At 43.5% G+C, this 24690-nt stretch overlaps 1 protein-coding gene across 6 annotated transcripts in view; it reads left to right on the top strand.

Annotated features, from left to right (window-relative positions):
* The first annotated feature begins 576 nt into the window (after positions 1–576).
* ZFR (zinc finger RNA binding protein) overlaps positions 577–24690 on the top strand; it is a 75188-nt gene continuing 51074 nt past the window's right edge. Inside the window, exons 1-5 of one of the 6 annotated variants that reach the window (XM_055145457.1) lie at positions 577–731; positions 1054–1153; positions 17213–17236; positions 19395–19677; positions 24153–24297. In XM_055145457.1, the coding sequence (XP_055001432.1) occupies positions 695–731; positions 1054–1153; positions 17213–17236; positions 19395–19677; positions 24153–24297 (589 nt within the window). In that variant the 5' untranslated portion in view covers positions 577–694. Of the gene's footprint in view, positions 732–785; positions 864–1053; positions 1154–1531; positions 1602–2699; positions 2718–17212; positions 17237–19394; positions 19678–24152; positions 24298–24690 lie in introns of those variants that run through there. The other 5 variants (XM_055145580.1, XM_055145519.1, XM_055145634.1 and 2 more) reach the window with 5 other exon arrangements.

Raw genomic sequence — 24690 nt, 5'->3', positions numbered from 1 at the left:
TCTATAGCCACCGGTTGATTCGGGACGGGGGTGGGGGGGTGCATGAGGACGGGGAGGGGGTGGTCGGGGTGTGCTTCCAGGCCACCGGAACTGCCCACTCTTGCCCTTCGGGTTCTCTTTCCTTCCCTCTTCGCCTCCCCAACCCAGAGGCTGGGAACCAGCAGCGGGGACGCGGGAATCAAGAGAGAACTGTCCTTCTCCCCTCTCCACCCCTCCTCACCCCTCCCCACCCCACCCCACCCCGCACCACCCCGCCCCGCCCCGGAGGAAAAAGCGGAGCGGCGAGGAGGTCCCGAGAGGGAGCGAACAAACGTCCCGTCCCCCGGCCCAGCCCAGAGCGAAAAGTAAGAGGAGGAAGAGAAGGCGAGCAGACGTCACTCCCTCCGGCCCCTCGCCCCGGACGCCCCGCCACGCCGGCCGTCCCCTCCAGCCGCCACCTCCTCGGGGCAGGCTGACAGCGCCGCCCGTCCCCTCCCCCCTCCCATACTCCCCGCCGGCGGGCCCGCTCCCCCGCCTCCTCCCCAGGGCCCGCGGCGCGGGGCGGCGAGGAACTACAACTCCCGGCGTGCCCGGCGCGCGGCGCGCCTGCGCAGTGCGGCGGGAGGCGGCGGTCTGTTCTCCGCTGAGGAGGAGCGGGGCCGAGGAGGGAGGCAGCGGGTGAGAGTTCAGAGTTCAGCAGCAGCAGCCCGAGCCCATGATTCCCATATGCCCTGTAGTTTCTTTCACCTATGGTGAGTAGGCGCGGGGCCCCCCCAGCCCGCCGAGGGGGCCCGCCCGCCCGCGGCCGCGGCCCGGGGCGGCGCGGGGGTTGGGGCTGGCGGCGGGGAGGCGGCGGCGGCGGCCGCCACGGCCGGGGCGTGCGAGTGAGTGAGGGAGCGTGCGAGGCGGGCGGCGGGCGGGGGCGGCGCGGCCGCGGCTCCTCACGGCGCCTCTCTCTCTCTCTCTCCCTCTCTCCCCCCCCTCTCCCTGTGTCTCCCCTCCCGCGGCGTCCCTGCCCCCCCCGCCGGCGCCTCGCCTCCCGCCATGGGACCCGACTCTCCGTGCCCGCCGCAGTGCCCAGCCGGCTGGGGGAAGATGCCAAAATGGCGACCGGCAACTACTTTGGATTCACCCACAGCGGGGCGGCGGCGGCGGCGGCTGCGGCCCAGTATAGGTAACGGCTCCCCCGCCCGCGCCCGGCCCCGGGGCCCCGGGGCCGCCCCCCACCCGCCCCCGGGAGACCCCCCCACCCCCGCACACACACACACACACCCATACACGCCCCCGCCCCCACCCCCACCGCCCCGGGCCGCGGCGGGCCCGCGGGGCGGGGGGAGGCGGGGGCCGGCCCGGGGAGGATGTGGGGACGTGGAGGGCCGGGCCCGGGGCCGGCCCCCGCCGCTAAAATGGCCTCCCGCCGCCGCCGCCGCCCCCGCCCGGCCCGCCGCCGGGGGGCTCCCTCCGCCCCGCCCCCGCCCCCGCCCCCGCCCGGCGGGGGCGCCCGGCCGCTCGGGCCCCGCTGCCCCGCGCGGAGCGGGCCGGGCCGGAGGCGGCGGAGCGGGGTGGCCGTGCGTGCGTGGGCAGCCCCGGGCCCCGGGCCTGCTCGGAGCGGCGGCCGCGCTGTAAACACACCAACCACCTGTGCATTGATTGGGTGGTGCGGGGCGGCGGGCGGGCGGGCTGGGGGTGGGGTGGGTGGTGGGTGAGGTGGGGGGGGGTTGCTGGAAGGGATCGCGAAGTTGCTGGGGGCCCGCGGCGGCCCCGGGGCCCGGCGCGTCACCGTCGGGGCGGGGAGGAGCGAGTGTGGCGTTGTTTCGGTGCACCCCCACCCCCCACCCGGAGCCGCGGCCTCCCCTTGGCGGAGCTCGGGTTTCTGACGCCTCCCGTGGCCCTTTGTGCGCCCTTATCTGGTGGGGGGGGGCCGCGGGGGGAGAGGAGGGGGACACGGGTTTTGTGGGGTTTTTTTTTGTGTGGTGGTGGTGGTGTTGGCATTTGTTACTTTTTGGGAGTCGGGCTGCGACGGACTGAAGGGAGGGCTTCCTCCCCTCCGCTTCCCTCCCCGCCCTCCCCGCCAAGCGCGTGGCGTTGGGGAGATGCGTGTGCCCAGCGCCGTGTCGCGGTGGTCTGGGTGCGCGACGGCCGCCCGCGCGTAGTTTTTTTCCATCGACTTCGCAGAGACTTCCGGCGGCGGTGGTGGCGGCCGCCGTGTCCTGGAAAGGGCATCGTGGGCAGCGGGCTCGGCCTCTGGATGGATGACGTTAGGGACGTGCATTATTTGGCCTTTCATTTTTGCTTGTCTGTAAAAATGAGATCTTGGGCAGGCTTGTGAAAAACATGCGGTGTTGAGCAACAAAGCTGCCCTGTGTGTGTGTGCGCGCGTGTGTGTGGTTTGTATGTATGTATTTATATTTCATGGAATTCTAACGTGCTTTTTATTGCAATGGGTATTTTATGTATTTATATACATGCGCGCCTGCACGCAAGCACGCACGCACATACACACAGCCACCAATTTACAGGAGGCCATGAAGACCGTTAAGGCTCCGTTATGTTAAAATGTTTAATGTGCACTTTATCGATGCAGTTGGTATTATGCTAATTGTTGAATGCATGTGGTGTGTTTGCAAATATCTGTATCTGGAGGCCCGTATTGGAGAACCAGCCTGCAGATGACAAATTACCGGGGCAGAATCTTGAGGCTTTCCAAACATCGATAAATGCCTTGCTTATAAGTTGTGGTAATTATATAACAATCTTTGCTACTCTGACACAACCTTTTAGGGCAAATAATTTTCATGGGGAGAGGAAAATCAAGTTGTATTTTTCTGGGAAATGAGATTGATAATCTGCATCTGTCAGATCTATTAAGTACTGTGTGTTCTAGACAAGGCAGTCTTTAACCATTAAAAGGTTTGCTTTCATACTTAGTTTTCTACTACTGCGGGCAATGATTTGTTAGATTCTTAACTGTTTGCTAACTGTAGTGAATTAGTTCTTTTCGCAGTTTTTAAGTCTAATGTGAACCTACAGTTAGAAATGAGAAGGAATACCAGTTCAAAAATCGTCAGATTTTTGCAGGAAAATGTTTGCTTGTATTTATTTTATCCCACAGTAAGAAGCATCAGAATTGCTGTTCCTAATTTTTCTTTAACTTAGGATCCTTAAGGTTCCTGTGAACAGCAACAATCCCAAATGATTTAATTGCTTGTAAAACGTATCCTTGTGCCCAGGGATCATTTCTAGCACGGTTGTCAGGACCATATGGGGTCCCGGGATCAAACCCGTCAGTCTTGTGCAAGGCAAGCATCCTGCTTGCTCTGCTACCTACAGCTGGGGTGGCTAAGACCAGTACTCATTTAACATTACTCAACAGCAATGTTAATTAAGCAAAAAGTTATCTACAAGCAAAACTAATTAAGGATGCTCATCTTTGTATCCAGATATAACATGGGCTGTTTACTTTGAATGGAAAGAAATCAGGCCCAGTTAGGAGATGTTAGAAAGGTCTCTAAGTTCTATTAACTTTCTGATTAACCAAGTCTTTTACTTGTATAGTACACATTAAACTTTTTTTGTGGTAAACATATACTCAAGTTCTTGTGACACATGTTTCTTCAGCTACTTGATGTTTTTCTTTCTGCTTTGTGTATTTGTGTATGTTTGAAGCAAGATAATTTTATTGAATGAAATGTACTTAGCAAGATGTAAGGGGAGAAAAAGAGAAGACCACTAATACAGGCTTCTCTGGAGTGGGAAAAAACCCAACTTTGTGTTTTTTTAAAAGGCAAATCCCTGTTCAGTCATTTTTTCCGCTCTTGGAAATGTAATCTTTTTCAGTGAGGAATCAAAAGATTTTCTTAATTTTAAATTGTATGTATATGCGTATACTTCGGATTGAGTGTTCATTTAGGTTGCTTAGGGCAAAACAGATCTTAAGCATGTTTTTAAAAAAATAGGAATAGTGGGGGCTGGAGTGATAGCACAGCGGGTAGGGCCTTTGCCTTCCATGCAGGAGACCCGGGTTCGATTCCCAGCATCCCATATGGTCCCCTGAGCACCGTCAGGGGTAATTCCTGAGTGCAGAGCCAGGAGTGACCCCTGTGCATCGCCGGGTGTGACCCAGAAAGAAAAAAAAAAATAGGAATAGCTTCATAGCAAAAAGGGAAACGTGACTGGATAAATAAGTAATCTACTTCTGTAGATTGATTACCTTTTTCTTTGAGAAGCTAAGAGTTTTAGACAATTCTAGGACTTGGAGAGGTAATACAGAGGCAGGGCATCACTTGCCTGGCTAGGATCAACCTGGGTTCATTTGTGTTCCCTCCCTACACCACCCAAAAAACCATTTTAGACTAATCTAGTAATGATTCTTAGACTATACTTAAACAGAAGAACTCTAGTACAAGCAAAGAATGTTTGGACAGATAATTCTTAATAGACAAACTTTGTAATAGCGTCATAGGACCAAAGTCTTTTTTCCCCATTCCTTCATTAGCAATAATAAGAAATTCTCATTGGCGATCTTCTTGAAATGACTCTGTGGCATACACAAATATGTGTATATGTAGCTTAAAATAATTTAATTTTAGCCTTCTTTTCTCTTTTTTTCTTTCTGGGTCACACTCAGCAACGCATAGGGGCCAGTCCTGGCTCTGCACTCAGGAATTACCCCTGGTGTCCTCAGGGGACCATATGGGATGCCGGGAATCGAACCTGGGTCGGCCGCGTGCAAGGCAAACGCCCTACCTGCTGTGCTATTGCTCCAGCCCCTAATTTTAGCCTTTTCTTTGAGAGTTTTAAGCAGCCAATTTATTGAGAAGCCTTTGTCATAATTAAGTACCATGTCATCTATCAAATAATTTAAATCTCAAACCTGTGCTTAATTAAATATTTTCTTGCTCTCCATAACTCTTGGTGTGTATGTGTCAATGTGTCATTGATAGCTGAGAGATATTTTAAATGTCTTTAAGTTAGTCACTTAATAATCGTTTGGTAGCAATATGCAAAAAAAAAACCCAAAACCACTTTATATCTATAGTGTTTGTTGAATTAAAAGACTATGGGATGAAGACTTTATAAAGGTATAAAATAATTAGTATAACCCTCCCATCTTTTCATGTTCTTGTAGTCAACAAATACTCAATGAGTACTATTTAAGTGGTTTTTGACTAATGCCTGGACATTAGTTTAAATTAGGCACTTGCTAGTCTAAAGAAAAAACCTTGGGGGGCCAGAGCAGTAGTACAGCCAGTAGCCTTGCATGCAGCCAACTGAGGTTTGGTCCCCAGGACTCATATAGACCCACCCAGCCTGCTGGTGTCCCCCCACCCCCAAAGAAAAAAACTAAACTAAAAAAGAGGGCATCACATTTGATACTTTGTGAGATGTATTCAGGACATCCGTATGTTTCTAAAGGATATGTCTCTTCATATCACTAAGAATCCTGAGGTCGGCTTATCAACCAGTGAAGTTTTCTTCAATTTTTTTCTGTAATTGGGGAGAGGGAGAGGCATGCAGTTGACTGGTGCTAAAACCTGGGGCCCCTGCTTGCAAAGCATGCCCTCTAGTCCTTTGAGCTATCTCCCTGGCTCTGGATTTTCCATTTTTAAATTTGTCCCCCATCTCTCTGCTCCTCTTCCCCTCCTCTCCTCCTCTCCTTAAACTGTAGTATTAAGAATATGGCTTCATGGGCTGGAGAGATAGTAAGGTTAGTATAGGGCTTAGGGTACTTCTTGCTTGCCCAAACCCCCACCCATCTGAAAACACTGTTTTGGAAAAAAAGGATAAAAGCCACACTGATAAGGTAGAGAAAAGGATTAGTTACTGAGAAATGGGGAGGTAGGGGGGTAGACAACAACAGATCAATGAGGTGTTTTTTTTTTTTTTTTAATTTATTGGGAGGATTTGAAGTGAAGTTTTTAAGGAAGAGAGGAAGTAGTAAAGATCTTCCCACAGCATATGGGGAGGGGAGCACTAAGGGGAGCACCTGGAACATGGTTTTATTTTGTTTTTAATTTAGTATAGTTAAGGAAATGTATTTACAATGATGTTGGTATGCTCTTTTTTTTTTTTTTAATTGCTTTTTGGGTCATACCCGGTGATACTCAGTGGTTACTCCTCGCTCATGAACTCAGGAATTACCCCTGCCAGTGCTCGGGGAACCATATGGGATGCTGGGAATGAACCCGAGTCAGCCACGTTCAAGGCAAATGCCCTACCCGCTGTGCTATCACTCTAGCCCCGATGTTGGTACGCTCTTGGTGTATTCAATTACTTCACCAGTACCAGAGTGCTCAGGACACCCCACCTTGGCTCCTGTGACAAATCAAGTCCACCTGTTCCCCTTCCAATCTGGCCTGAATTTTTTATTTTGTTTGGGGCCACACCCACTGTACTCGGGGCTTATTTCTGGCTCTGCTCTCAGGGATCAATCCTGATAGGTTCAGGGGACCATATGGGGCACCAGGGACCAAATCTTCGTTGGCCACATGCAAGGCAAACACCCTACCTACTGTACTATCTCTCTTTGGGCCCCTGAATTGTATTTTATTATTATTATTATTATCATTATTATTATTATTTTAGTAATCGTGGTTTGCAGTGCTGTCAATAATAGGGTTTCAAGTATACAGCATAAAATACCCACCAGTTTCCATTTCTCTATGCTGTTGCTGAACATGTTTTTTTTAACTAATGGTAGTGATGGAAATTTACTGACTCTTTAAAATCGTCTCTGCTAATTTTGTCAGCTCCTCCATTGTTGAATCAGAGATCTTTAAATTTATACTGCACAAATGAGTTTGAAATCATGAAAGTTTCTTTCCAAAAGGATTGTTGGTGTTACACTGATACTACATTGTAAATATTTCTTAATAGCCTTAAGGATAGAGCAAATGAAAATCTCCAAATAGAATGTTTAAGTTGTGTGTGTGTGTTGTAAATTGCTGTATAACGTACCACAGTGAAAATTTGAATTTGAAACTAGCTGGACTTGGGATATGAATTTTATCTTCATCTTCAGTTTCTTGACCTTTTTGGAGAAATAACCTTAACCTTTGCTTACCTAAATATGCCTCAGATTTAAGATTACATGTAAAGGGGTTAGAGCAATAGCACAGCAGATTGGATACTTACCTTGCATTTGGCTGAACTTTGTTTGATCCTAGGCACTCCCTCCTCCCCTTACGGTCCTGCCAGTCGTGATAGGTGATCACAGAGCCAGGCATAAGCCCTGAACACTGCCAGGTTTAGCCCCAAAGCAAAAGATTTGATGTAAAACTTCCAACACAGTGCTGATTTTCAATAGGCATTTGCTAATGTTGATTTTTTTTATATATTTAAATACTATTATAAGAGTTTTAAAAGATCTTTTAGTTGATGTCTATTGTGTATCTAATAATAGGTATGCCTTATTGTTTTTGTTTCCTAGAGCATATAAAAATTTAGTTTGCATTATATGTGCATTATGTATAAAGTAGCACTATTAAGCGGTACATTTGGGGCCCAGAAAGATATGCAGGGGTTATGGTTAAGGTTTGCCTTGCAAGCAGCCTACCCAGATTGTCCATCCCCATCATTGTGTCTGATATAAGCGCTACCAGGAGTGATTCCCAAGCATTATCAAATTTGACATAACCCTTGCTCCTATCAAATATTTTTTAATCAAGTTCATTGGAGAAGGAAGGAAGATCAGTACTGGGAGGAGTCATCTGGCTTTCTGAGATACACACCACCAGCACCCACCCACCCACCCCCGCCAAATATATACATGCCTTAATTATTATTTGGGGTCTTGGGGTTGGAGAACCACACACGTGACTGTACTCAGGGCTTACTCCTGGCTCTGTACTCAGTAATCACTCCTGGCAGGGCTCAGGATAGCCTGTGGGGTGCCAGGGATTGAGTTCACATGTGCTAGTAAGCAAGTGCCCTACCTACTGTACTCTCTCTTCAACCCTGTTGCCTTAAGTTTTTTATTTTTGCTTGGGGTCCACACCCAGTGATGCTCAGAGCTTACTCCTGGCTCTGCACTCAGGGATCATCACTCCTGGCGGAAGAGTTCAGGGAACCACGTGGTATGCTGGGGATTGAACCTGGATCAGCTGCATGCTAACCCAATACTTTAAAAGTACTTTATTGCTTTGAAGAAAAAAAAACAACCTGGACATGTTTTATGCTAAGGACAGTTCTTATGTTCATCACGGGTCCTAATGGATGAGAGTGATGATCTCTGAAAGTTGGGTAGCTCAGGGAATTTTCTTAAAATAAAACAATGGGTGGGGCCAGAGAGATAAGAAGAAAGGCATTTGCAGAACCAGTTCAAATCCCTGGCACCAGTCACTGCCAGGAATATGGCCCAGCCCCTCTCAGCTCCCCAAAAATAAAATAGTGAGCCAAAAGGATAGCTGAGCAAGCTGAGAGCAAGCTGCAGGTCCAGATTCAATCCCAAGCACCACATCATTCTCCCAAACACAGAGCTGCGAGTCATTTTCAAGTACCATCTCCCATTGTAGCTCCCAAACAGCTATGCTATCTGTCGCTCCAGCCCCTCTTTTCACTATATCTAGTTATTCTTCCATTGGAGTCCTGAATCAAAATACTCTTTGGGGTGGGGGCAGGGGCAGTGTCCCACACTTGGTGGTGCTTAGGGTTTTATCCAGCTCTGCTCAGGGTTGTTTCTAGTAGTGCTTGGAGTGTGCATGGGACAGACAGGACTAACCTGAACACCTTATGGTGCTGGGGATTGAACCAGGGACTCTGACATGCTTGTGTACTAGACCGTAGAGCTAACCAACTACCTGGCCCCTGTCCTCTGAAACCTTGAAGGAGGCTGTTAGTGTCTCTTTAGCTGTGAAAGTCTTAGATGGCATCTTCTTTTGCATCACAAACTAATCATCTTAAAATTCATTGTTTAGTTTCAACCTTCGGTTTATGTTAGCAAGTCCATCTAGCTAACTTGCTACAATTTGTACATCAAATAGAAATTTGACCTTGCATTTTTCATGTTACAGAGATGGCTTGTGAACCAAATTTAGCTTCAGGCTTCGGCAGTTTCCTCACTTCTTTGCCTTTATAGAGTGAAGAGCACTTGCTCAGTATTGGCTTTGGTATAAGGAATGTTGTAGCTGGTTTGTTCCTTTGCCCAGACCAGTCAAATTTTTCTCCATGTCAGCAGTAGGACTTTTCTCTGGAGGAGCACTATCCTTCAAAAATTTAACTTTAGAGGCTAGAGAAATAGTACAGAGGGTAGGACATTTGCCTTGTATGCAGCTGACCTGGTTTGATCTCTAGCACCCCTTATGTCCCCTGAACCTGCCAGGAGTGATCCCTGAGCACAGAGCCAAAAAATAGGGAGAAGATTTTAACTTTACACGCCTAGGATGTGGCTTAGAGGTAGAGCATATTCTTAGATGTGTGAGGCCTTGAGATTTGATCCTTAGTATCAACTTTTTTTTTTTTTTTTAAGATCTAAAAAAAGACCTTTACTAGGCTGTAGAGATTTCAGTGTCAGTTTAATAGGGAAGAGCTTGGGAAAGGGTTTTTGTGGTTTTGTATTGGGAAGGAGAGAGTTTGTTAGGTTGGGAGGGAGATTGGGGAGTTATTTGTTTTCCAAGCAATAGACAAAATATATTTAACATTTTCTGACTCTAAAATCAGGCAAAAATCAGTAGTAATACTCCTGTTTCAATAATACTGAGTTAGTTGACTAAACCTCAAATTGGTCCTGTTTATAGCCACAACTCAGTATATCAAGTATAAATAAAACTAATAGGGTATGAGCACTGCCAGGAGTGATTCCTGAGTGCAGAGTCAGGAGTCAGCCCTGAGCATCGCCGGGTGTGACCCAAAAAGCAAAAAAAAAAAATGGGGTTGATGGGTGATGGGTAGCAGCAGAGATACAGTACTGAGTAGGTTTTATCCATGGTACCAGGGATGGTCCCTGAATACAGAGCCAAGATTAAGCCATAAGTACCCCTGAAGGTTACCCAAACCTGCCCTCCAATAACAGCCAAAAAAAATTTAAAAAACACTTGTGATATTCCAAACACTGTAAGGAAAAATTATAATTGGAGTATCGTAATAGCCATAAAAGAACACTGAGAGAAAATAGTCTGTGTTCATGGAGTGAAACTTTACTGGGTCTTGAGAGGTAGAACAGAGGGTAGTGCACTTGCCTTACATGTGGCTGACCCTAAATTTGATCCTTGGCATCCTTTATGGTCCCCAGAGCACAGGCAGGAGTGATTTCTGACTGTAGAGCCAAGAGTTACCCCTGAGCATTGTCTGGTGTAGCCTCAAAAAGAAAAAAAAAAAGTCATTACCTTCAAATTACCAGTTTTTACTCAAGTCCTTTATAGTCTCTGAGCACTGCTGGATGTGGCCCAGCACCCAACGTTTAGGCACAGGTTTTTCTAGTTGATAGATTATGTGTCCAAAAGTAGTCTCAAGAATATGTTGAGGGGCTGGAGTGATAGCACAGCGGGTAGGACATTTGCCTTGCAAGTGGCCGACCTGGGTTCAATTGCCAGCATCCCACGTGGTCCTTCAAGCACCACCAGGGGTAATTCCTAAGTGCATGAACCAGGAGTGGCCCCTGTGCATTGCCGGGTGTGACCCAAAAAGCAACAACAACAACAAAAAGAAAATGTTGAGATACAAGGAAGGTGTTGTTTTACAAGATGCCGAGACTTCATTTTAAATCAGGAGAATGTGGAATTGGTACAGGAAATATGAACAAAGAGATCTCTGAATTAAAATAAGGATCCTGGGATAGAGGAGTTCGGAGCTTTTTTGGCAGTGGGCTGAGTGTTAGACCCAACTTGATGCTCAAGGTCACTCCTAAGGTATTTGGAGGACCATGCTGTGCAGAGGCTTGAACCTGGGCCTCCTATATATACATAGCAAAGCATGCTCTAAGCCCACTGAGCTATATATCTCAGGTCCCAGGGGTGGACTTGGGTTTATGTACAGTTGAACTAGAATATATAGCTGGTTAAACAAAGATGTTAGTCACAGAAACAAGTCCAGCAAACTATATTTCAGAGAAATAGTAACAGTTTAATGAGAACAAAGTGATTGAGTTTACAAATGTAAATACAAATTAGTTACAAATGTAGTTACAAATGTAACTCTCAAAGTAGGCTAGAATTAGGTTCATGAATCAAGGTAGATTCATGAAGAACTACCTTGTCCACTAATTGTTCTTGGTACCACTCTGTCAGAATTTGTGTCATTGTTCTAAGTATGGCCTTTCTGAGTATTTTGTGAAAGCTGTGTATTATGCCGCTTTTAGTTCATATTTTAAAGGGGCAGGTTACATTGGTTTGTTTTTGCTTTAATGTTTTCACATGTATTATGTATATGCATTAAAATGAATTTGTAGGGAGTAACTTATGCTATTTAATGAACATCTACAGTATCCATAGTTTTTTTTCAGGAGTTTATATTTCTGGAGCATGCAAGTAGGGATAGATAGCTGCAAATAACTGCCATGGTAACGGTCATAACTGAGTTTTAACAAAAAACTGAAATAGGGAATTGGAAAATTCTAACTATGGAGTTTGAGATAGTATTCTTGGTCTTTCATTCTGAAAGTCAAGGAGAGGTCATTTAATTTATTTTGTAGGCTTTTGGGCCAACAAATAAACAAACCAAAGAAAGCTCAGAGCTTACTCCTAGCTCTACAGTCAGGGACTCTTGGTGGGACTCTGGTGGGACTTAGGGGACCATCAGGAATGTTGTGGATCAAACCTGGGTCTGTTGCATGCAGGGCCTTACCTGCTGTACTACCTCACTGACCTAGAAAGGTCATTTTAAATAGATGTGTGGAGTGACACATGAATTGCTTGGTATGAGTAGACAGACTTCAAAGGTGAACTACCTGAGGGGTTAGGGAGATAGTACAGTAGGTAGGTCCTGTGCCTTGCACAGGTTGCTTGCCAGTCTGGCTTCAGTCCTCAGAACCTTACGAGTTTCCTTGTGTCCTCCAGGAATAAGCCCTGAGCACTGTTATCGAAGACTGAAAAACCAAAAAGTCAGAACAGCAAAATATGCCTACCTGAGCTAGATCCAGGTCCTTTTCCTACTTGCCATATAACTTTGGCAAACAGTCTGTGGCACTAAAGTCTCTTGGTCTATAAACTGTTCGTAGACACTAACCCTTGCTTGATCGGATTGGAATTGTTTTTAGTTTTTGTTGAAGTGTCATTAAGTAAAACAATAAAGATTTATATAACATAGAAGAACTTAACATATGATTTAAGTTGATGAAATATTCATTATATAACTTTCACCGAGTTAAAAAAATGTTACAAGTATTCTGGAAGGTCCTATAGCCTGCCCCATGTTTTGAAAATTCAGTGAGATATTTGTAACATGCATCATAGGTTCTAATGTCATTAAATTGCTATCAGTGTTAGATGTTGTATTCAGTGGGTGTTCAGAAAGGGGCTCAGAAAAGGGATACAGTTGGTGGTGTGAATCCGGTTGTCTTCCATATGGTGAAGCACTGTTATTACAGCCCTATGAATGAAATCAGAGCAAGTACAGTGCCTGGTATATATTTAAATGTTCAAACTCTTTTTTTGAATAAATGAAAAAATTTTGAGTCTTGTTACAATCTTAGGGAACATCTGTGTCTATGATCGAGGCAGAGACAAAAACAATAGTGGGCAGAGCCGTGGTAGAAGGTTGTATCATAAAATGAAAAGAAGATAAGTATGGTAGTCAGCCATGATAGGGCCTTAGAAAAGATAAATTAGGAGTTGAGAATTACTGAATTGTTCTCATAATTTCAGTGGGTAGCCATTTTAGGACAATTGGATTTGATTATTTTGGAGCTGCAGAATAGCATGAAATTTTGCCTAAAATAAATTCTGTAGCACTGGATAAAGTAGTGTGTAAGGCACTTACGTGCACACGGCTGACCTGAGTTCAGTCTTCAGCATGCTCTGCCAGGATGATTTTTCTGAGCCCAGAACCAGGTGTAAGCCATGAACACCGTCAGGTGTGACTCAAGACCAACATAAGTAAATTTTGTGGTCTAATTTAGTGTTCAGATACTTGATGATCCTGAAGATCAAATGGGCTTAAAATATGAGGAAGCAACTGTTTGTTTTGGAACCACATACAAGGACTGTGAGGGTGGTACTGTTAAGCAGTACTAAGAATTACTCTGGGTATTGCCCAGAGGACCATGTGGTACCTCTGGGCTCTGGCATGCAAAGTATGTACTTCAACTCCTTGAGCCAGTCTCACCAATCTGAAATAATTCTGTTTTTATTTCTGGGAAATGATAACTGCGTAAAATGTCTTACATTGGTAATGATAGTCTGGGAAGAATGCCCTAGGAAGGGAATTTGAAGAATTGTGATACTTTCTGAAGACAGAAAGTCATGCCATTTACTTATTAAAATTAAAAAACATTTTTGCCTGGGGCAAGGGCGTATAGCACACCCACTGCTCAGGAACTGTTCTGGTTTGATGCTTAAGGAACTTACTGGCATTTCCTTGGGGGACCATGAAGTGCTCGGAATCTAACCCAGGGCTTTACACATGCAAGGCAAGTGCTCTGCTGCTGAGCTCCATTAGTACATTCCTGGCCCCAGAAAGCCTTGTTTTAATTCATTTTTTCAATTCCCAAGCAGTGCTCAAGGAACCTGGCAACCAATGCGGACAAGACTCATGTAATCAGGCGGACAGTCATCAGGCCCAGCAATTTGGAGGCCAACAAGGCCACCGCTGTGGTGCTGGGGTGGAGGAGGGGCTGCCTCCAGGGCTATAGCCGGCAGTGCTTGGCATTCCTTTTGACAATTCAAGTGCCTAAGGAAGCAAGGACAAATTAGAACCTGTTAAAAATATATTTGAAATCTAGAAATCATTTATGAGCTGAATGTTTTCCAGGCTCATACATGAAACTTGTTGGGCAGTTAGCTCTAGAGAACAAACATAGTGCATTAGAGGCAGTTAATACCATTAATACCTTTAAAAACAAGCACCCGCCAATGATCAGGGATTATTTCTGGTTCTGCACTCAGGAATTAGTCCTTGTGGTGCTTGGGATGCTGGGGATTAAACTCAGGTTGGCTGTGTGCAAGGCAGATGCCCTACCTGCAGTACTATGATTGTTCTGACTCCGTAATTAACTTCTTAGTGTTTTTCAGATTGGGGCCTCGGGATGGCTTGCAAGAATGGAATCACACAGTATTAATTACTAGACAAGACACTTTTTTTACCTGACTGTTTAATAAATAAAAGTACAAAATGTCAGTGGAACTGAACCCAGAACCTCACACATGTGAAGCAGATACTGTTCTACTGAACTACAGCCCCAGTTTCCCAAATGTATTTTTATAGCTCAAGATTTTCATTTACCGATGCCTCCTTTTACTTAGGAAATACTTTTAAAACTGCTAAGTCTTATATTATCCGTAAGAAAATTAAAATTTTTTAACATCTTTTATTCCAACATTTCAAACTAGGAGAAAAACACCATTTATTAATAAATGTAATTTTTTTATATGTCACTGTGAAATTACAGTTGTTCATGATTTGGTTTCAGGCAGCCAGTGTTTGAACGCCGCTCTTTTCAGTGTTCAATTCCCTCACCATTCCCATTTGCCTCCCTCCCCCCAGTCTGCTTCTAGGAGAGGCTTTTTTTTTTTTTTAAATATAAGTTTGTGCACTGTGGTTTACAGTTTACAGTACTGTTACTGATCTGATATTTTACCACCTTCCAACACCAACTCCTGGTTTCTCCACCATAGGTGTTGCCCCCTCTTTGCCTTATCTCCAGCCCCCTCAAGTGGCATGGTTCCTCCTGAAGACCAGTTCTCATGTTTTTGTTACCATTGGCTTTGGGTATTTGTTATTTTCCCCATTTTGTTTTAGGGCCCGTAGGATGTATTCCAAGTGGAGTCAAATGGAAGTCAAATGCAAGCTCAGTTTTTTTAGGCATGTCCATACTGTTTTCTAAGAAGGCTAGACCAGTCAGCATTCCCATCAGCAGTGAATGAGAGTTCCTTTTTCTCCCCACACCCATGCCAGCACTGGTTCTTGTTCTTTTTGATATGTTCCAGTCTCAGTGGGGTGAGGTGATAATCTCATTGTTTTGATTTGCGTCTCCCTGATGATTAGTGACACAGATAATTTTTTTCATATGCTTTTTAGCATTTGTATTTCTTTGAGGAAGTTTCTGTACACCTCCTCTCCATTTTTTTGGGGGGTTGGATGATTTTTCCTTGTAATGGTCTATCAGTGATTTGCACAGTTTAGACTCGTTTTGTTCTTAAACTGGTTTTTCCTTAAGTATGTGATACCACAGGAAGTGGGCAGAAGCTCAAGTTGTAGCTTCTGGTCCAATTTCGGGGTGCTGAGTGATATTTTTTCCCTCTGAAGAGTAAAGACAAAAATTCTCTGGGATCCTGACTTAAGTATTAATATTCTGTATGTACCAGTTTCACAGTTGAATGTGGTTTATTTAATACAAATTACAGCACTTGTGTCAACATGTTAAACTACTTTGATAGTAATTTGGCCTAAATTAATAGATTAGACTTAGTCATTGAATATTTATTTGAATTAGTGTGCTGTCTGGTCAGATATGTCAGGTAAGACATTCCCTAAAAGAAAATTAAAAGTGATTTTTGAAAGTGATACTCTAAAAATATTTGAAAATGAGTGGAACTTTCTTAGCTGGATCTAAGGTAACCAGAGAATTTTTATTCTGAGTAGCAACTGCCCTGGTCCTTGACCCATTGGAAACTGGGCCTGGATCATTATCTTTAATGATGCTATAGCACTGTCGTCATCCTCTTCATCGATTTGCTCGAGTGAGCACCAGTAATGTCTCCATCGTGAGACTTGTTACTGTTTTTAGCATATTGAATATGCCACAGTTAGCTTGCTATGTTCTGCCATGTGGGCAGGATACTCTTGGTAGCTTGCCGGGCTCTCTGAGAAGGACAGAGAAATCAAACCCGGGTTGGCTGTGTTCAAGGCAAATGCCCTACCCGCTGTGCTATCGTTCCAGTCCAATGATGCTATAGAAGTATAATTCTAGCCATTGGTAGATCAGTTCTAGTCTAGAGAATGGGTTAGGTGCATGATTTGTGCAGTGCAGGGATAGGGTAAGGTAGAGATGGGATGGAGTCACACACACACACACACACACACACACACACACACTTACACACTTCCTGGAAATGGTGATTATATGATTTATTGTTTAATTGTGGCATATAACAAGATGAGAACATTACTATCAGTAGCTAGGTGTAAGCAAGAATGTAAAAATCATCCCTTCCTGAGCAACATGCACTTAAAATGTAAGTCAGATTGCTTACCTAGTGAAATAGACATCTCTATTCTATTCCCATCCTGCTTTTTGTTCATTCACACGCATTTTGGAGAAATGTGAACGTTTTGATAATGAACAGTGAGATGAATGGAATTTGCACAGGAATATGCATAAGAAAAACCCTTTCCATTGTAGTTTGACTGTGTAAAATCTGTTTTTTTCTTTTTGGGTCACACCTGGCGATGCACAGTTGTTACTCCTGGCTCTGCACTCAGGAATTACTCCTGGCAGTGCTCAGGGAAAATAGAATGCTGGGAATCGAACCCGGGTTGGCTGCATGCAAGGCAGACTCCTACGCTCTGTGCTTTCGCTCCAGCCTCAACTGTGTAAAATCTTATCTCATGAATGTTAAAGATTTTATAGAACTGACATTTATATTTCAGTGTTTTTTTCTTTTCAGTTTTAGGGATTTTGAAGACATTCAGTATGTTGTTGGCATTTTTCTTTAAGAATGTGGAATTAGAGGCTGGAGCAATAGCACAGCGGGTGGGGCGTTTGCCTTGTACTTGGCCAACCCGGATTTGGTTCCCAGCATCCCATATAGTCCCCCAAGCACCACCAGGAGTAATTCTTGAGTGCAGAGCCAGGAGTAACCCCTGTGCATCGCCGGGTGTGATCCAAAAAGCAAGAAAAAAAAAAGAATGTGGAATTATCCATAGAAAATGTCAATCCCAAATCTATTTAGACTCACTTTTCTTGTCTTATGTTTGGCATATATGTGGAATTGTTGGCTAATTTTAATATCAAAATATAAAAACCCTCATCCAAATAAAAATTATAAGAGTTTCTTTGGACTCTGTTCTAAGTTTTTGTTTTTGTTTTTTTTCTTTTTCATATTGGGCTGAAATCTGCCACCCTTCCATCCATTGATTCTAGTTCTGTTCTCTGGAGCAGCATGGAGTAAGTCTCTTCTCTTAGAAGGCAGCTGTCATTTCTTCCCCAGTCTCGTTTTCTAGACTGAATGTCCCCAGGTCCTCTGCTCTCTAATAGTACCAATATTATGCCCATACTTAAAGCTTCATATTGATTCCATTGAACACATTCTAATTAATCAGTGTTTTCAGTAGTATAGTAGGTTCTTGTACATAACTTTTATTCACTATTATTTTATTATAATATTGATTGGGAGCTTGTGGGGTTCCAGAAAATCTTGTATGAAACATCATTTAAAGACTTGGGTGTATTATGTTATCTTTTCTGATTAAAATCCATTTTTAAGACCAAGAAACCTTAAAAATATTTCCAGGAACCTGTAGAAATGTGGAGGATTCAACTGTATGGTGAAATGTACAAATTTTAATTGCATGCCACGTTTCTGTGGTGATGTGCGTACCAGTGAAGAATATCCTGTATCATGAATCCAGACACTAGCTTACTAAGTGCAGCTTCAGCTTATGTCTTGCTCATATTTTTTTCCCGTAGCTATTTTTTTAATTTATTATTATTTTTTTTATTAATGAATCACCAGTGAGGGTACAGTTACAGATTTACATATTTCTGTAGCTATTCTTAACTATTGGCTCATTAAAACTTATGGTTAGCTAAAAGCTGTTGATTAGCTGATGAGGCTTTTTTTTTTAAGAAGGCATATCTCCCTTAGAATACAGCTTTTACAAGGAATTAGTCTTTTTCAGAGAACCTAGGACAACAAATAATACTTTTCATATGGTGGCATCAGAAGCTTTTCTGTTTTATGTAACATGGGTTCTCAGTCTAAGTTGAACATAATAACTTAAGCTGAAAATTCATTTAAATGTTTGGTTTTGGAAAATGTTTTTACAGTTTAAAGAATGATTGCTAAGCATCTTAGGTCTCCTTTTACAGTAGGTAAAAGGGAATAATTTTTTGTAATTATTTTTTGACCATACCCAGCAGTGCTTAAGGGGCTTTTCCTTTTTTATGCTCAGGAGTGACCCCTGGCCCTCATGGTGAACTGTGTGTGATGCCAGGGACTCCGACAAGGGTTGGTGGGATGTAAGGCAAGCGCCCTAGCCCCTGTACTATCTGTTCTGCCTCAACATGTGCTATATTTTAAAGAGATTTTTTAATTTGTATAATGAAAGGATTTTATCCGAAATAATAGATATTTCATGTAGGTTTTGTACTCTAAACAGAACAAGATTTCTCAACTTCAGTCCTACTGACATTCTTAGGAAATTCTTTGTTGTGGGTCATTGTCTTGTGCAATGTAGGACATGTAGCACCATTCATCACTGGTTTCTGCACATTCGATGCCAGTAGTTGTATATCACCACAGCCTACTCTGCAGCCTACTGTCAAAATATCTCCAGACACGGCTAATGTCCCATGGAGGCTGGGGGATGAAGCAAAATCTCCTGCATTTCCCCATGCTCTAGAGAGCTCAAGCAGTGTTTCTCAACCTTGTTCCAACTATGACCCCCTTTCCAACCTCGTTTCTAACCTATGGTGCCCTGTCCTGTCGTTTTGACCCTTAGTCTCATGCCAGGGCTTGCCATTGACAGTTTTTAACCTGTTGTCTTGGAATATTCTAGGGCTCACAGGGAGTCAAGTGGTACCTGGCTGAGAAGTACTGATCTAGGGCATCAGAAGCATTTGTGTCAGTTAGGGAATAATTTCTCCCTTATCTTTTTCCATTGTTAAGTTGAATACAGTATTTTTCTTTATATCTATGTAGAGGTTTTTTTTAAAAAAACTAGGACATCATAAGGATCATATCAAAAGTTACATTTTAATTTCTTGTTTGATCAGTTTTTCTTTCTTTTTAATACTGCTATCCCTTATCCCTTACTGCTTTGGGATACGATCTGTGATTTCAAACTGAATATCTAACACGTTGAGATTAAGAAAATGAAAATTTATAAAGATTTAAAATATTAATAAAAAGTATACAGCAGAATCACACAATAAATAATGGTGTTGATTAGAAAGTCTATTAAATTAATATATTTTGCTTTAAAAGCCAAATACCTGGTCTTTTGTAGTTCGTAATTGCCTGAAACTATGCTTTTCATTTAAGTTGATTCAGTTCCTATACTTTTAAAATTGTATTATTTTGTTCTTCCACTCTACAATATAGCCAGCAGCCAGCTTCGGGTGTAGCCTATTCTCATCCAACCACAGTTGCTAGCTACACCGTCCACCAGGCCCCAGTAGCTGCTCACACAGTTACTGCTGCTTACGCACCAGCAGCCGCCACAGTTGCAGTTGCCCGACCTGCTCCAGTAGCTGTTGCAGCTGCTGCCACAGCCGCTGCTTATGGAGGCTATCCCACTGCACATACAGCAACTGATTACGGTTACACGCAGAGGCAACAGGAAGCACCCCCGCCGCCGCCGCCAGCTACTACCCAAAACTACCAGGTAAGAACACCGCTGGATTCAGTAAGCATTAGTTGCCTTCATTTAGGGTTCAGTGTCCTCATAGAGATTCTCAGACTTGAGTCTTGCGAAGTATGCCTCACCTGAAGCACGCCTTCCGAAAGGGTGAGTCAGGGACCACGCACTAAGTTTCCTTCCATTGTTTTTGTTTTGTTTTGGGGCAACACTGGTGGTGCTCAAAGATTACTTCCGGCTCTGCGCTCGTGGATCACTCTTTGGCGGTGCTCAGGAGACCATTTGGGGTGCTGGGCATCAAACCTGGGTTGGCCATTGACAAGGCAAACACCATACTTATTGTACTAATCCTCCCTCTTACCGCGCCCCTCCATTCATACCAGGTTTTTATCTGTGTTGGCTTTAATTTTTAAATTTGAATTATTAGATTACTAGTTAAATATTTTAATTTTATTACAAGCCTTTTTTTCTTTGGGTTTTGGGTTATTCCTGGTTCTGTGCTCAGGAGCTGGTCCTGGTGGTGCTCAGGGGGTCATGCTCAGGGGGTCATATAGTGTCAAGAACCTATATAGTGTCAAGAGCATGCCCCAACCTGTTGAACTTTTTCCAACCCAGTTTTGCTGCACTTTTAGAGGAAAAATAAGACACCGGAGAAAATGCCCTTATTACTATGGTATCACTTGAATCGTGGCTATGTCTCCTCCAATTTTGAGAACCATGAGTTTAAACTATAGAGGACAGATACTGCATATAGTCTTGAAACTTTCTGAGGGTGAGAATTCTGTGGCCCGTGCTGCTTTCTTCCCATAAAGGTGTTCCTTCTTACTGGTATGTAAAACCTCTCTCTCTCTCTCCCCCTTGCTCCCTCACTCTCTCACCTCTTCCCCCTGCCCCCCCCCCCCAAAGAGAGGAAGTACATGCTCAAAGGAGAACATGGGCTTGAAGAGCAGGCTAAAATAATGTTCTTCTTTACATAACTCTGTCTTTATGAAAAAAATCTGATCTCTTCCTCCCCCCCTTTTTTGTTGTTGTTTCTTTGAGCCACATGTGGTGATGCTCAAGGGTTACTTTGGTTCTACACTACAGAACTATTCCTGGCAGTGCACCGGGGACCGTACGGGATGCCGGGGATTGAAACCCAGTTGCAATTGGCTGCATGCAGGGTAAACGCCCTGCCCATTATACTACCTCTCCAGCCCTAAAAACCAATTTCTTGTTGTATAATTATGCTTGATAGAGGCATTAAACTGTTTTTGGTTTTTTGAGTTTTTTTTTTTTTTTAACAGTAAACTTCTTTAAACTTGGTCCTCATTCTTTGTCTGGTTTTGTTTTTTAGATCTGTCTTATAAAGTTTGGTACTTCTGGATTTTGACTATTTTTATATATATATTCGTCAAAAGCAGCATTTATCTCTTTTTCTTTCACTTTTTTGTATTAATATGAAGGCACTGTTATTTATAGTTATTCATGATGGAGTTTCAGTTATACAATGTCCCAGCACCAATTCCACCATTAGTGTCAACTTCCACCACTGTCCTCAGGTTCCCTAATACCACCAGAGTACACACTATCTCTCCCCCAATATTCTGCCTCCCCAAGCCTCTCCCCTCCCTGCCTCCAAAATATTGTATAGATCAGTTCTACCATTATGTTGCATTTGGAACTTTGTTGCTACCTTGCTTTGTATCTTTATGAGAAAAATCATTCTATCTATTCCTTTTCTTTTTCTCTCTCTCTCTCTCTCTCTCAATTTTAAATTGAATCACCATGAGATACACAATTACAAAGCTGTTCAAGATCCCATTTCAGTCATATAGTGTTTTAATATCCATCCACCAATGTGCATTTCCCACCATCCAGTTTCTTTCAATCCCCTCCCCTCTATGGCAGGCTCTCTCCCTCCCCTTCCCCACTTTCCCCCTTCCCCTTCTTCCCTTCTTCCCCTTCTCCCTTCCCCCTTCCCCCTCCCCCTCTCCTTCCTTTTGCCTTTTGGGCATCATAGTTTGCAGTACAAATACTGAGAGGTTATCATGTTTGTTCGTTTACCTACTTTCAGCACACAGTTCTTACCCAGAATGATCATTTCCAACTATCTTTGACATACTGGTGCCTTCTGTATCCCAGTCGCTTTCTCCCTCAACACTTGAGGCAAACTTCCAACCATGGACCAATCCTCCTGGCCCTTGTTTTCACTATCCTTGGATATTAGCCTCGTCTTATGTTGTTTTTTTATTCACACAAATGAGTGCAATCATTCTGTATCTGTTCCTTTCCTTCTGACTCATTTCAGTCAGCATGATATCCTCCATATCTGTTCATTTATAAGCAAATTTCATAACTTCAATTTTTCCTAACAGCTGTGTCGTAGTCTATTGTGTGATGTACCATCATTTCTTTAACCAGTCATCTTTTCTCAGGTCCTCGAGTTGTTTCCAGGTTCTGGTTATTGTGAATAGTGCTGCAGTGAACATAGAAGTGCAGATGGCATTTCTACTGTGTGTGTTTGGGTATATTCCCAGAAGTGATATTGCTGGGTTGTATGGAAGCCCAATTTCTAGCTTTTTGAGAATGCCCAGATTTTTTTGCAAAAAGGCTGGACCAGTTGGCATTCCAACCAACGATGAAGGAGATTCCTTTTCTTACTGTTTCTGTGCCAGCACTGGTTGTTCTTGTTCTTTTTGATGTGTGCCAGTCTCTGTGGTGTGAGCTATCTCGTTGTTTTGATTTACATCTCTCTGATGATTAATGACATAAAACATTTTTCATGTGTCTTTTGGCCATTTGTATTTCTTCCTTGAGGAAGTTTCTATTCATTTCTTCTCCCCTTTTTTGATGGGGTTGGATTTTTTTTTTTTAAGTTCTACCAATGCCTTATGAATCTTAGATATTAACTCCTTATCGATGGGTATTGGGTAAATAATTTTTCCCAATCTGTGAGCTGTCTTTCTTGGTCATCGTTTCTTTTGAAGTGCAGAAGCTTATTAGTTTAATGTCCCATTTGTATATCTTTGCTTCCACTTGTTTGGTCAGTGGTGTTTCATTCTTGAAGATGCCTTTCACTTCAGTGTTATAGAGGGTTCTGCACTAATTTCCTCCAGGTACCTTATGGATTCAGGTCTGATACCGAGGTCTTTTAAACCATTTTGATCTGAGTTTTGTGCCAAAGGCAGCATTTCTTAATTGAGATCCATTTCTTTCCTAGGGGCCTCCAGAATATTACTGCAGGTAAAAATTGCATAAATGGAGAGCCATAGCAGGTATCTAGGGCCCAGCCTGTAGGACAGAGGGCTCACAGCAAGGAACCAAGGTGGGAGGTTGAGAAACAACATTCTTCTCAAGTATAGGAGTGCAGGGGCTGGAGCAATAGCTAGAATAGAGGGTAGAGCGACTGCCTTGCATGGTCGACCTGGGTTTGATTCCCAGCATCCCATATGGTCCCCCAAGCACACCAGGAGTAATTCCTGAGTGCAGAGCCAGGAGTAACCCCTGAGCATCACTGGGTGTGATCCAAAAAGCAAAAAAAAAAAAAAGTATGGGAGTGCATAAAGCCCATCTTTTACGAGGTTCTGCCTGCTTCACCCTTTGCTTTTACATATCTCTCTATCCCTATTTATTTTATTCAGTGCCAAAATTCAGCCCATCTTTCCTTAATCTTCTTTTACCTGAGATATATTTATATGTGTTATTCCTTTTTTCTGGAAACTCCTAATCGTGAGAAAGGATTTTTAAAAAACTTAAAAGCATCACAAACTTAAGAACGTTTAGGTATGTTTTACTTTAGGATCCATCTTTAGGCATTATTGCTGTGAATTTTTAATAACATTAATCTGACTGTCTTAAATGCTTTTTGTGGGGGTTGTTACTGATCTCACTCAGAGCCAATTCCGGTGGTGGTGGTGGTGGTGGTGGTGGTGGTGGTGGTAGAGGAGGATACAGCGCTTGTCAGGGATCAGGCCTGGGCTCCTGAGGCACACACCATTGTATAGCAGGTTCTGCACTTGACTTGCTGTTGATCTGGGTTTGATCCCAAACAGTACCCAAACAGTCCCTCAAGCCCACCAAGAATGATCACTGCGCGCAGCCAGTAGTAAACCCTGAGCTCCTGCATTCAAACATGTGTTCAGTCCTTTTAAGTCAGCCTCCGCCTCCCCCCCAGTCACAACATTAATCTTTTTAAAGCTTACTTTCAGAGGTCAAGGAGATACCTTATGTGATAGAGTACATGTCTAGTATGTGAGGGTCTATGAATTTAGTCCCTGGTACTGCATAGTGTCCTAAATTATCAATGATAGTTATAAAGCTAAACTTGAAATGGATTTGGTCTTACCTGATGAAGCTGAAAATGAATCTCCTTTGTACTTGATTTGGCCCTTATAGTTAGGTCTGGGTACATACTTAGTCTTTTGTTTTCTTTTATTATACTGTTATATAGTAAAGACGGGGTTTTGTTTTTCCAGCCACTTCACTCACAACAGGTTTCCTTTCATTTCCTTTCTCTTTAGGATTCATACTCCTATGTAAGGTCCACAGCTCCTGCAGTCGCTTATGATAGTAAGCAGTACTATCAGCAGCCGACAGCAACCGCTGCTGCTGTGGCTGCTGCTGCCCAGCCTCAGCCCTCCGTGGCTGAAACCTACTATCAGACAGGTGAGTTGAAGTTGGGTGCATGGTTCCATTGTAAGCTGGTTAAATGTAAGACCAGTGTGGGGGTTGGGGTTTTTGTTTTTGTTTTGGAGATAAGCTTCTGAAGTTCATCTAAACTCAGTTCTGGTTTATCATCTAGAAAAGTTGGTTCTAAAAAAAAGAAAAGCTGGTTCTAGCTATGTTCTCTTTCTCTGCTGTGATGCCTTTGCATTCCAGAGAGAAGGCCATGGAAATAATTGATGATCATATCTTTTTCTCCTAAAAACATATTTTATTTCTGGTCTCCTAGTGGTAACTTTTTGGAGCAGTCATATCTCTGCACAACTATCCAGAGCATACTGACTGCCTTTGAAACTAGAGGACACCCTTTGGACCAGTGTTTTTAATTCATCTTTT

The sequence above is a fragment of the Sorex araneus genome, chromosome 1 (genome assembly GCF_027595985.1).
Source record: "Sorex araneus isolate mSorAra2 chromosome 1, mSorAra2.pri, whole genome shotgun sequence".
In the NCBI taxonomy this organism is placed as follows: Eukaryota; Metazoa; Chordata; class Mammalia; order Eulipotyphla; family Soricidae; genus Sorex; species Sorex araneus.
The sequence above is the reverse complement of the archived record's forward strand: the minus strand, read 5'-3'. Positions and strand labels throughout refer to the sequence as shown.